Here is a 14,574-nt window from a genome sequence, read left to right on the forward strand (position 1 = left end):
TGTCTTCAAGGCCAGGCTGGATGAGGCTTTGAGCAACCTGGTCTAGTGGAAGGTGTCCTTGCCCATGGCAGGGGGGTTGGATCTTGCTGATCTTTAAGGTCCCTGCCAACTCAAACCATACTATGATTCTATATAGAATAAACCTTGCTTTTCCCAAAATGTGCTTATCTGCTTAGGCAACACTGCCTGCCAGCAGCCCCACTCAGGAAACAGAGGAACACACAGAAAGCACAACCTTCAGTTCAACTGCTAGTAGCCCAGAAGCTGGGTCATTTCACAGAGTTCCCACGTAGACACCAGTATGGAAATCTCATTCATCAAGAGTAATATACCATGACCAGCTAAAAAGCAAGATTCTGTGCACAAATAAGGAACGAAGCAGCAATCCTACACTCACTGTATTGTGCAGTGTTATAAAACAATTGTGATTGTAATGAACCACCCAGGCACTGTTCATCAATTTTCTAGCCATCACCCGCCCAAGACAAAATAAATAAAGGACCATTTACCATTTCGATGGGAATCTAGGTGCTGTTTTGTAGAACATGTCTCCCCTTTGATGTCCCCTGGAACTTCCATGCCCAGTTTGTGATAAAACTCCCTTTGCTTTTTCATTTCCGCTGTTTAAAATTGTAAATATTAATCCCTGTAATAAATTTCTAATGCAATATTTATGAAGTTATTCCAAATCCCTTCCCTCTTAAGTGAAACAGGTTTCCAACAAGTAGTAGTAGTGTCAGTATTTACTACTCTTCTGTCCTTGGTTTTGTATCAAGTCATGGCCCTTTTTTTTCAGAATTAAAACACTATGAAGTCATCTGTACAGCTACTATTGTAGAACTCCTATTAGAATGAGATAGTATTTAAAATAATGTACCTTATTTTGAATCTCTACCACAATATTTCAGTCAAACCATTGTTTTTGAAATTTTATTTATAGTTCTGATATTTAGTATGCTAGAAATAATTTTTAAATAATCTAATGTTATTGATGTTGGAGAATGTTTTGGGTTTGTGACTTAAATTGATTAAAATAGTCTATTTAAATGAAAGTTGTAACATCTATTAAGATAAAAATTATTAAGCAGTTACTATAAAGTACTTCTTTAGTTGAACACATCCAATCTCAGAGGATTATGAAAACACAGATTGAAAGTTACCTGCTAAGAAAGGCCTCACAGTACCAGAAACTTCACTGAAATTAAAAGCTGTTATGCATTACCTTCTATCCCTCAGAATTCTAGAAAGCTGGAGCAACAGGTTTAAACACACAGTTTGAAGAGAACAAACGAATGTTACAGTGTGCCAGCATTCAAAATCTGAACTACTATTCTGCTTTACATAATACTACTTTTTGAAGAAATATTCCATCTTTACTCCCACTATGCTCTCTCCCAATTGCTATTAGTAGAGGCAGAAAATTAAACTAGTAACTAGAAATAACGTAAATTATGGAATATGATTTTCCATTGTATTTTTCCTCAGTTCCCTCCCCGGCATTTTCTTCACCTGATTTTTTTTCTTTGTTTTGTTTTAAGTGTTAAAGAAGTATGTGCAAAATGACCTCCAATGCTGGTCGTGCCACAACTTACCTTCTTGGAGGCCTGGCACAAGTTTGTAAACAATATCTTGCATTGTTCTGTCATGACTAGCAAGGAAAAAAAAAAAAAAAAAAGCAAAAGTTTAAGTCTTCACTCAAAACATTTCTTTCAAAAAAGCTACAGTACTAAATTGGTGTAAAATCTCTAAATTCACCTAAGATGATTTTCAGTTCTTAAGTCACTATTTATATCAAACAAGAGAGGATAGTAACTGAAGCACATTAAGTAAAAGTAAAGGCAGAAACCCAATAGAAGTTGGAGGAAGAATAGTCTTGAACATGTGGAGTACAACACCCCATGGAACAAGGCCTCATGCATCAATGACGTATGTCACTAATAATTCCAAAATTCTAAGGTAACTTTGAGGTAAACTCATTTTTATTTCAAAAGAATCAAGGATAGACTGTTTCTTACCCCTACAGACTCATCTCTCATCTTTCTACACAACTTGGTTAACTTTGCTAAGCTCTTCCAAAACTGCAAGAAAATAGTTCACAGAAAAAGACCACAACAGTGAAATGTTAATTTGCTCTTAAAAGTCAACTGTTTAACTGTGAGCAACATTATGTAGCTCAGAAGTCTGTAAAGGTAGTGTGGCTCAATTACAAGAAAGGTAATAATCCCACTGGAACTGTAGCAGGTGGTCTGGTTAAGTTTCTAGACTTTAACTCCCAGCTCACCAAGGCAAAATTCTGTTTTAGTCTAAAATAAGTCATTGTCTGAAAGGAACAAAATATTACCCTGAATTCCAACAGATAAATAAAATCAGAAAAATTTCAACTGCATGGCTCTGCTGCTGCAAGGTCAGTACCCCCACAGAGCTTGAAATACCAAATCCTAAATCTGACTTAAATAAGGTAAGAGGTTTACAAGAGTAGTCTCAGGCTTCTCATCACCTGGCATAAGCACTTCACTGCAGTGAAGTGTGTGTGGGGGGAAAAAAAAAAAAAATATCAGTGAGCAAGTACAGAAATGGCAACAAATCAAGAGATTTACAGTTGGTCATTACATTCTTTTAAGCAGCACTACAAAAAACAATCAAAGTATCATTTTCATGGTTTAACCTCAGCCAGCAATTAAGTACCACATACCTGCTTGCCCACCCCTCCTCCCCCGACCTCCAGTGGAGAAGAATCAGAGGAAAGACAGGCAAGCTCATGGATTGAGACAAGAACAATTTCACAGTTGAATATAAATGAATAAAATAGTAATACTAATACTATTGATAACACTATTAATAAGTAATTAAAATAATGGAAAATAAAAGAAGTTATACCATTGGTCACTACCCTCTGACTGATACATAGCCATGTCCAGAGCAGTGAGAGTCAGAGCTCGAGAGCGGGAGCCTGAGAGCGACTGCAGCAGAGGCCAAGCAAGCCCCACGAGTGACAGCACAACCGGGAAAGCCAAATAACTATCCAACTAACCAACAAACAAAACTATGCCCCCCCGGCCCACCACTGGCTTATGTACTGAGCATGATGTTCTATGGAATGAAATACGCCTATGGTTGTTTGGGTTAGTGGTCTGAACTGTGTCGTTGTCCACCACCTCCCCCAACTTGTAGGAAGAAAGGTGGGAACACAGGCATAATATCAGAAGCTGAAAAAGTCCTTGAATTGGTGCAAGCACTCCTTAGCAACAACTAAAACACACCAATGTTATCAGTACTCTTCTCAGGACAAATCCAAAACACAGCCTCATATGAGCTACTGTGAAGAAATTAACTCTGTCCTGACTAAAAGCAGCACAACCATTAATTCTTAATTCGTGTCATTTCAACCAGCAGCAATCCCATTTGCACAGTCTGGAATTTTCAAGTGTCATATATGGATTGCAAGAACATCTCCAAAAATACTTCAACATAAATGAGTAAGTCAGCCATCACTATTAGATCAGAAGTGAGAATTTAAGAACATTCAGAAATGTGAAATAGGAGACATTTGGTTTAGCTGGTTTCCAGATAAATAGGAGTGCAAATGTACATTCTAAGACATATTGTGAAACTCCTATCAACTCTTTATTAAAAAAATGCATATCCAGAAGTAGGCTGGGCAAAGGCTGTTTCAGTCTTGAAGGGGTGGTATTTTATAACTAGTTCAGACAAAAGACTTCCATTGAAGTGTATTCCATGTCCAAAATAAAGTAGCAAATTCCTTTCTAGATGCTCTCAATCCAATATTGTTTCCTGGTGCCCCTTTTGGCACAGAAAACAAGCTTCTGAACCAAGGCACTGGTGTATTCCTGTAGCTTTACAGAAGGCAAACATAATGTCTTAAGTGTAATTCATTCATTCTTCCCTATTGGCATCTACTTTTCCCTTCAAAGCACACACCCTTATAGGGTAGTACAAGTGTGTCATATAATACATTATGAGTGTACACTATTACTCCTCAAATGCAGAGAAGGCATAACTAGTTTCAGACTCCTGAATCATGATCAACTTGAGCAATGTAAGTGTGTATAGAATACAAACAGTTTTCTGTAAAAGTGAACAGAAATCAGACTAATTTTCTATAAGCATTGCTCCAGAAGTTGTTAGATGAAAAAGGCACCCTGAAAACCGCCAGACAAAAGCCAACTCTTTATAAAGATAGGCAAAACATTACTTGATATGCAACAGCTAGTGCAAACGCACTGTCACAATGGATTTTCATTAGCAAAAGTTACTACGGTAAAATGAAAGGAAAGAAGTGAAGGAAAAGAAAGGGAATGTCTCTTCTGAAAACTACAGAAATGAAATCCCAACAAAAATACTTAGCAAAAAAATTTTTAAAAACATGATGAACAGTACAATATTCATGTTAGGTCAGAAAGTGAAAGCACTCTGTGTAGGGATCCAAACAGAACAAAGAACAAGATTGTTACATTTTAGAGATTAAAGCCACTAGTCTAATATTTTTACTATCTAATATTCTTACATGTTTCTATGAACTAAACAGACCTTTGAGAGATTAACTGAACAATAAAGCTGACAATTATTTCTTTCATTACTGTCAAGACACTGAAAGGCACTGTTAACTGAGACCAATTATTTTGAGGATTTTGCAGAAGTATAACTTTCACAGATGTTTCATTTATGTAATTTTTATGATCCAAGCATACAAAGTGAGGAATGACTAAATCCCATTAAAACTCACACAGAAATGAAAGAGTAAAGTGCATACTTTGCTTGCTTTTAAGTCTGGAAGAAGCTAACAGATGTGAAGGAGTTGCAAATTCATAGCACAGTTTGATCCCATATCTCCTCAATCACATTTAACTGTTCTTTTAAATGTTTAACAAGCTGATAAGCAAGGAAGAAGCTTTAGGAAAAAGCTGTGATGTATTAAAGAGGCTGAAACAGCCTAGAGTGAAGTTAGTTGCACTTTTGCTTTCATACTTACCCAATATACTGTAATGGGTGGCTCTGATGTATAACAATTCTACAGGTCGGACAGGTGTTGTTTTCCTCCAAATATTTCACTAGGCAGCTTCTACAGACTGGTAACAAGGGCATTCATAATTAAACAGAAAGGAAAGCAGCATAATGAAAAAAGAGGTCGTTTTTATACAGTCACAGAAATGCACATTAGGGAAAGTTCTTTTCTTACAGCACATAGGCATGGTGTCTAATCATGCAGAATACAGTTTCTAGTATCTTTCATTAATGTTCTTGATACAGGGAAGTAATGCACTAGAATTAAGGCATCCGTACCCAGCCAAAGTCTTCGTAATAAAGCATATAACACACAATCCCACCCCAGAATTTGCTAGAACACTAATTTGTAGCAGGTCAACATCATATTGCTTGCACCATTCACCTTGCACAGATGATATTACAGGAACTGTATGCCACTAAGAGACTAAGCATATGTGCTTTAACCACAGCCACATACAGAATGAAAGTGAAAAAAGTTATTCCAAGGTTGGATAATTTTTGAAAGAACAGAAAACTTTCCGGAAGTGGATATCCAGGTACTATTTAATTCTACCTTTTACAGAGTACACTAGAGTTAAACTTCCACCAGAAACAAAGTGACATGGGCACAGAGCTTCAGTATTTGTAGAACTTCCTGGTAGAAGTTGCTAAAGCAGTCATCTGTTACGAAGCTGCATGCTTTTGGAACTGTTTTCACGTGCATACACACAGTAACCCGAATCTCATTCAAAGTAAACTACATAACACTTCCCCTTCTCTAAACCAGTACTCATAATACACACTACTACATGATATCCTGACTCACCTGAAGTTACAGCTCAAAAATATAGAGGGAAAAAAAAAGCCAGAGGGGAGGGGAAGAAGACTAGCTTTTTTTTAAACAGCAGTAATTCATGTAATCTTGGCATTAACATACTTGTTCTTATCACATAAAATGAAAGAATTTTTGTAACTACAGTGCCATCTACCTCTCAGACAAGATGACAGCACAATATTATAAACACCTGTTAATACAAAAAAAAAAAAAAAAGCAGCAGCAAATGAAGCATGGTACATTTGCATCCTGAATTGTATTTACCCACTTAGGATGACAGTACTTTTGGTGGTAGAGGTTATGGTTAGACCAAGCCTCATAGTTTTGCACACCAAGCACAGATCTCACACAGCAGTCTGTTCCACTAGAATGACAGAGTAGCTGATTCATTTGCAAAAGTGACAGTCTTATCAAGTCAAGGAAAGCAGAACCCAACAGTGGGAGCATCAACAGGTATCCTGGGAAGAGCATAGGAATGTTGCCTGGTTGCGTAGGAATGGGGTCAGGAAGGCCAACACGCAGTTGGAGCTGAACTTGGTGAGGGACACAGAAGAATAAGAAGGGCTTCTAGAGGTATGTCAGCCAGAAATGGAAGGTCAAAAAAAGTGTACCCCTACGATGAACACGACTGGCAAACCGGTAACAACAGGTGAGGAGAAGGCTGAGGTACTCAACTTCTTTGTCACAGGCTTCACTGTCAACCACTTTTCCTACACCTCTTGAGTGAATGAACCTCCAGACGGGGACTGGGGGAGCAAAGTCCCTCTCACTGTAAGAGAAGATCAGGTTTGCAACCACCAGAGGGACCCGAACATACATAAATCTATGGGACCTAACGAGAAGCACCTCAGAGTCCTGAGGGAATTGGCTGAGGTAGTTGCCAAGCCACTTTCCATGACAGTCATGGCAGTCAGGGGAAGTCACCAGTGACTGGAAAAAGGGAAACATTGCACCCGTTTTTAAAAAACAGTAGAAAGGGAGGATTCTGGGAACCACTGACCTATAGGCCTCACCTCTGTGCCTGGGAAGATCACAGAACAAAGCCTCCTAGAAGCTATGCTAAGGCACGTTGAGAACAGGTAGGTGATTCCAGACAGCCAGCAAGACTTCACCAAGGTCAAGTCTTGACTGACCCACCTAGTGGCCTTCTGTGATCAAGTGACTACATCAGTGGACAAGGGAAGAGCTACAGATGTCATCTACCTGGACTTCTGCAAGGCCTTTCACATGGTCCCCCACAACATCCTTCGTTCTGAATTGCAGAGATGGATGGACTACTTGGTATGAATGGATGGTCACCACCAGAGAGTAGTGGTCAATGGCTCAATGTCCAGATGGAAATCAGTGATGAGTGGTGTGCCTTAGGGGCCCATATTGGGACCAGTACTGTTTAGTATCTTCATCGATGATAGACAGTGGGATCGAGTGCACCCTCAGCAAGTTTGCAAACAAGACCAAGCTGAGTGTTGTGGTTAATACACCTGAGGGACAGAAAGCCACTCAGAGGGACCTGGACAACTCAAGAAGAGGGCCTATGTGAATCTCATGAGGTTCAACAAGGCCAAGTGCAAGGTCCTGTACCTCAGTCAGGACACCCTATGGTATCAATACAGGCTGTGGGATGAAAGGATTGAGAGCAGCCTGGCCAAGAGGGACATGGGGGTTCTGATGAATGAAAAAAATGGACATGAGCCAGAATGTGCACTCACAGCACAGAAGCAAGGCCAGCAGGTTGAGGGAGGGGATTCTGCCCCTCTACTCCTGCTCTGATGAGACCTCACCTTAAGTGCTGTGTCCAGCTCTAGGACCCCCAGTACAAGACAGATATGGACCTGCTGGAGCAGATCCAGAGGAGAGCCACAAAAATAACCCAAAGGCTGAAGCACCTCTCCTGTGAAGAGAGGCTGAGAGAGTTGTGCTTGTTCAGCTTTCCAGTACCTGAAGCGGGCTTTTAAGAAAGATGGGGAAAAATGTTTCAGTAGGGCCTATAGCAATAGGACATGGAGTAATGGTTTTAAACTAAACGAGGGTAGATTCAGACTAGATATACAGAGGAAATTTTTCATGACAAAGGTGGTGAAACACTGGAACATGTTGCTCAGAGAAGTGGTAGATGCCCTGTCCATGGAAACCTTCAAAGTCAAGCTGGACAGGCCTCCATGTAACCTGATTTAGTTGAAAATGTCCCTGATTATTGCAGGGGGGTTGAATTAGATGACTTTTAAAAGGTACCTTCCAACCCAAACCATTCAGGATTCTATGATACCTTCTAAAACAAACTTCTATTTCAGTACATATTCCAGTTTGGACTAGGTATACACTCCTCCTAGAGCAAGCTCATCACAACTCAGCTCAGGTTCTGGCAGGTTTATTAGCCTAAGCACAGTATCCCAGTAAATGCAACTGGATAGCTTACATAGGGTGCTTCAGTCTTGTGGGTTGTTTTGTTTTGTTTTCCACAGAGTCTAGCTGGGATTAATAAATTCTCCTGGACCTACAAGTCCTGAGAGTATGAGACAGCCAATACGGGAACTATTCTAGTTTCTGAAACAGTAGAGTTTTTCCATTATCTGGGATATCCAAAGCCTGTTCTCCATTTAACCAGAGACTTGGTTGTACTGATTGTAGGCTTGAAGTGGGCTGTACATTTTCTGGTTGCTTTTACAGTACACTTAAACATATCACAGAATTTTCATTAGAAAAGGAACAGGAAAGGTTTTTTTAAAAAAAAAAAAGTGAGTGAGGATTAAACAGTTTCATTTCTCTTAACTTTTTTATTTCTTATCTAGTTCAAGAAATACAGTTTGTCTTTAACCATCCTCATGAACCCACAAAACTATACCTTTCATAGCACGATGCTTTCCCTTTCCTAACATGAGGACAGCTTTATAGCCCTGTCACCAACAAACTAAAGATATAGCAGAGAAACAAGTAGGAAAGGGAGCAAAAAAGCTTGTTTTCCCCTGAATTCTGTTTTACAAAAGAAGTTGGCCCTGTCTCTCCAAAAAAGACTGGCTCTGGTTCTCCAAATGACTCCCACCAAAGGACTCAAGAACTACTTTTCTACTGAAGAGACTGAATGTCTGAAGGACAGCAGAAGATAAGAAAACTATGCAGTTCTAAGTAGGAACAGAAAGAAAATTTAAAGGTGGTGAAATTCAGCAGAGATCACTATCTCAACAGACTGGGCAGTTTCAGGATAGATTTTGCAAGGATTGTTTTCCAGGAGCATGTATTGTTAGCATTAACATACACAATACAAATGATGCCAGAGAGAAGCAGCAGAAGCTAGCAAGGAGCATTCTCTGGATTTTGAAGTATGCACTGTAGCACTGTGGATTAACCTAAAACTGTACTCCATATGCAAACGTAAAAAATTGTGTAGATGATGTCACCTGAGGGAGTTTTGTGGGCTTTGGAGTTATGCTGAACTATAAGGGTACTTCTCAGAAGGAATCTCTCCAGCTCTTAAGCTGGAACTGTGCTAATACACAAGTTTCCCATCAGAATACTGAAAGGCCTGGCACTTATATATCCCACGATGTCAAAAACAAAGATGCTAGGATGGACTTACACCTTCAGTTTTCTTGCAGCCTACACTTTGACGATATGAAACTAGAAATTCAGAAAGTAACATAATAACAAACTACTATCTCATCACATTATTTTGAAACACAAGCTTATTTCTAGGGTACAATACAATATACTTACCCTTTGTTTGATAACCTATGGCTGCTTTCTGCAGAGAGCAGAAAGAGACACTTGGCAGGCCGCAGGTGGAGAATGTATGTTACATCAACCGTTACAGAAGAGAGAACTAGGCATTCCACATTGTTATAGCAGGAAGACAGACCGCATTCTTAAATGCCTACATTACCACTTGTACATGGTTCACGTTTGTGCAGTACAGCTTTGATAATCTCTTTAAGTGCTTTGTTAAAAAAACCAAATCATCTGTTAAAAACACTGTCTAGTAATGCACACATAATTTTGGCTGATGCACAGTAGATTTTTTAAATTTCAACTAAAAGTGTTGCACATCAAGTTAACAAAAAAACCCCAACCCGCCCCCCCCAAAAACCAAAACCAAATCCAATTTCTTTAACTTAATTAAACTTCTACTTACAAGTATGTAAGCATTCTGTTACAGTAGTAGCATCAATCAGGTATCCATTGCACAGACGACAGGTGATATGGGCATTAATGTCCCACAGTTTAATCTTTCTTGTTAGCATCTTTGGTGTCTGCAGAAAAGTCAAAGTAGCACAGCTGTAGTAATCAGGCAAAAATCATTTGGGAATAGATGATTAATTAGAATTAATCATAATGCTTTATAAAGCTTTAAGCTCTCATAGACAATATATGTGTACATACACACACACAAGACTAAGAAACTTTTAAAGGATTTCACAGAAGTGAAACAATGTAAAACCCATACTATTCTGCAAGTCAGAATTTCAATAGCATAGAAAACAGTCTTTGTAGCATGCTATTAATAAGTTCTTATTTCAGTGATCTAAATCATCACATTTGGTCTAATAACGGAGAAAAATTCATTAAAATTTGGAGCAAATCCTCAAAGCAAACCTGAGAATTGAAAGCATTTGGTAGTTGAAAAGTCAAAATAACAAGGTCTAATTTGGCATAGTATGTTTAACCACACTTAATTGTTTGCCTTGTGTCAGTATGGTTAAAGCGTAATTTTGAAGCTGTGTGTCAATAATGGAGCTGAAAAGTAAACCTTCTGAAATCCCACTGTATTTAAACTCTAGTTAATTAAAGAACATACTACAAACCAAAGTAAGTCTCATTGGCAGAGCTGTAGTTTGTTCTATTAAGAAACGTGAACTTGGAAGTTTTTCTCTCCTTCACAGCAAGGCATGTCATAATCATCATTAAAAGGAAGAAAAAAAGAGAAAAGAAAAATGAAAGTTTCTGTAACATTTTTTTCAGCAACCCAAATTGCTTTTAGAGAAAAGCCCATGCCTTACAAAAAATTCCCACCTTTCAAATATAGCTATATTTATTTTTAAAAATATATTGGAAAGAAAATTGCACTGTTGCCATAAGTTGACAGCATTCGAGCTAATTAACAGCAGGCTAAACTGGCTTACAACCTATTACATTTGGTTCCGGCACTGCAGAAGTCACCAAATAACACTCTTTTCCACTAAAGTAACTTCAGTGTTCCTGGCTCACAAATACTAGTCTTCATCAGCTTAGTTTCAAACACATTTCAGAATTTGAATGGTGACACATGTTCCCCGAATTTCACATAGAAATATAGTAACAAGGTTTCCTGATCTCTAATTTATCATGGCTTTTTTTCTATTTTTAATGAAGTGGTACTAAGCAGGAAGAACTATCAAAAGGCAAATTTTCACACTAATCTAAACTATAACATGCACTGAAAAAGTACTTTATATTCTATTGTAAGCTAATTAAAAGAACATCCAACACCCACCCATTAAAATCTGCATCATCCTATACAAAAATGACTAGGAAGTCTTCCAGTTCTCATGGCTAAGAATTAAATGACCAAAAAAAAAAAACCACCCAACCAAAAAACCAAAAAACCAAGCTTATTTTATGGTATTTGAGATTTCTTAATTAAGCTAGAGATTAGACATTACAGAAGAATGAAAGTGCAACTTGGTTTTGCAGTACACAAGATAGACCAGAATTTATGCAAGGAAACTGAATCAATTCTCTATATTGTATTTGTAACCATCTGAAAATCAGCCAAATATTAAACCCTTGGTGCATGAGGTCTCCAGTTAAGGAAGCTACCTCATGAAGTAAGTACATTTCTAGTGCACAGGGGAAGAGCTATTCAACATCACTCTTTTAAGAAGAGCTCAGAAGGTGCCTTAAAACCACAAGTTAAATAGCAAGTCAGCACACTGGAAAACATAATTCATGACAGGCTAAAGAGAAATTAGGCTACAAGGATACTGAAAAAGGCAATATCAATACAAGTCTAGTTACTTGCCTAGGCAGGAATTCAGAAAAAGGTGTTCAGGATCACCACAGACTGAATCCAAGCACTAATGAGGCAGAAGAGCCAAAGATATTACAGTGAAAACTGAGGCAAAGAAATTATTTATTTTCTAGAAAAAGCATGACAGTTTTTCCCCACTGCAGTAGAGACAAGCACTGCCACTAGAAAAATAACCTGCAACAAACAAAAAACAGTTCAGATGGCATGTATTATGAGAACAATGAACAAACCATATAATGAGGAAGATAAGAATACTACAAAATGGTAATAAAGCCCATTGTGCCAGAAAAAGAGGATAGCAAAGATAATACACACTTCACTGACTGGAAAACAATCATACACTTTTTGGCAATGGAAAAATACGCATCTTCTAGAATATCCAGAGTAAGCCTGTCAATTCCCCCTTATGAAAATTGTATACATTTTTCAAGAATTACACTAAACACCTCTCATTACATATTCAAAAAACAGCAACTGGGATCTATTGGGAGAAACAGCAGAATGGTAACAGGTTTTTCCAAGGCATTAAGACACCTCAGTTCCAAAACAAGACAAAATCTACAGTAGGAGGTTTCTCCAGAAGGCCTGGCCCATGGTGTATCTTGCAGTTGCTAAAACAAGAAAACCACCTCTTCTCTGCACATGCAGAGTCCCACACATGGTTACTTCAACACAGCTTGACTCTCCAGTAAGAAATGCAACTTTTGAAGTCTGTGAGCAAGCTGTCAATGTCAGACTCCACTTTAGCAAGAAAAAAAAAATATAAATAAAAAGGCCAGACCAGTTCATATCTATTTAGAAAAGGAAGGAGCTAGCAATAAAATGGCGTATTAACAAGATGTCAGTTCAGTTAGACAGCATATTTAGAGTCTTTGAAGACAACCTGAATTGCTTCCCAAAGGAAAAGAGGGAGAAAAAATAGCAAAACTACTGACATATATAAAGAAGAAATAGAAGTAATGTTAACAGTCTTATACAGGAAATTAATTCATTAATAACAACAACAAATTAAAAATGTAATGTAATTCCACATTCATCACCTGTCTGTTCTGTATCACTTCAGAGGAAAGTAAATATCATAATTGGAAATTTTACCACTAACTGCTTTTTTATGATTATTAATGTATTTGAAAAGGATACACAGGCATACTACAAAATACAAAGCTAAGATACCATTCACAATACTCAGGAAGAAACTCTCTACGTGGGTAAATTCCTAATAGAGAATGTCATCTGTGTTCCTACCAGGAATATGTTTACAACTATCAGCTCAGAAGGGGTACTAGTCTATTTGAGCCACACAGCTGCTCTTGGGAAGGACTCCCAACATTCCCATCCTCCTACAGCCACTGCCAACCAAAATTCAGTTTCATCATATAAGAGAGCAGAGTTCTTATAACCCCACCAAAAAAAAAACCACACCAAATGTATTTTTCAATACTGAAGTACACTGACGTAGGGGAAAAATATGTGGATTAGGTCTGAAGATTAGATGCAAACAGAAAGTACAAAAAATTTTCCATTAATGCTGACAAGCACATCATAAATAAATCCCCAAGTCCTATTTCTACGTTACGTTAACTTCACCTTAATTATTATAAAGCCTACCTCTTATTTCCATATTATGAGTGCAGTAATGAATTAAAAATGTACTTATTAAAAATTTAAGATTTTGCATCACTCTAAGCAGATTTCAAATTTCAGTTGAAATATTATTTATCATCCAAGCAACTGAAAACCTAGTTATTTTAACTGCTGGGCTTGCGTGAAAGCAAGAAGACATCGATCTTGAGAAAACTTCAGTATCCTTCAGAAGACTTAGCATCTGTTTTTGCTGTTTAGAAAGTGCTGTAAGATAGGTGTTTTTACTGTATTAACATGCAGTAACATAAAGAAAGGAGGAAAAGCAGTTTACAGGCTGCTAGATTCCTCTGAATAATTCTGAATGAAGTGCCACCCTTCTGCTTAGATTACTGACACTTTCTGCACATACAATTAATCCATGTTAGTAATGTCATACAAACTGAAACTAAATAGCAGGACTACGCAAGGTCTAAAATATGAGGTTTGACTAAGAACCACCAAGATTAGCCAGTTTGATCTAACCAACCTATTTTTCTATTTTCAAGGCAAATCCAGATTTGCCTTTAATACCCTCCCTTTTAAGAAGGGAGTAACATTTTTTCAAATCTGAACTCCAGGTGATATCCTGCAGAAATCTCCTCTTCCCATCTCTCAAACAGTGATATGTTGAAAAGAAAGCTAAAAGTGAATTCTGAAACTTCCAAAACAGGTAATCTAATCTTAAAAAGAAAAAGAACAGAAGTCCTAAACTATATCTGAATACATATTCCAAAGTGAGCTTGCAGTGTGAGAGCATGGCAATGTTCAGACAACTGGATAAAGTACTGCAACCTGATCTGACCCCACAGCTTACTCTGCTTTGAGCAGTTTGATTACATGATCTTCTGTTGTCTTTTCCAACCTGAAGTATCCTAAGATCCTATGAACTTACTACATTATTACACTAACTTCACCTATCCTTGCAAGCTGAATTTCTTACTGTTTTGACTTCTCTCAAACTGCTCATCAAGTACTTCCCATGGCATTCTCCTGGAGAAACTGACTGCTCATGCCTTGGATGGGCACACACTTCACCATGTAAAAAACTGTCTGGATGGCTGGGCCCAAAGAGTTGTGGTGAACCGAGTTAAATCCAGTTGGCAGCCAGCCA

The 14,574-nt window shown here is 38.0% G+C and overlaps 1 protein-coding gene across 1 annotated transcript in view; it reads right to left on the reverse strand.

Annotated features, from left to right (window-relative positions):
- Positions 1-10,074, reverse strand: part of PCGF3 (polycomb group ring finger 3) — a 14,180-nt gene extending 4,106 nt beyond the window's left edge. The window contains exons 1-4 of the mRNA XM_010156918.1: positions 9,966-10,074; positions 4,991-5,087; positions 1,593-1,648; positions 510-620 (exon numbers count right to left, since the gene is read on the reverse strand). Of these exons, the coding sequence (XP_010155220.1) occupies positions 510-620; positions 1,593-1,648; positions 4,991-5,087; positions 9,966-10,074 (373 nt within the window). The remainder of the gene's footprint in view (positions 1-509; positions 621-1,592; positions 1,649-4,990; positions 5,088-9,965) is intronic.
- Between the last annotated feature and the right edge of the window lie 4,500 nt (positions 10,075-14,574).

Source organism: Eurypyga helias, unplaced genomic scaffold (genome assembly GCF_000690775.1).
Source record: "Eurypyga helias isolate BGI_N326 unplaced genomic scaffold, ASM69077v1 scaffold11330, whole genome shotgun sequence".
NCBI lineage: Eukaryota > Metazoa > Chordata > Aves > Eurypygiformes > Eurypygidae > Eurypyga > Eurypyga helias.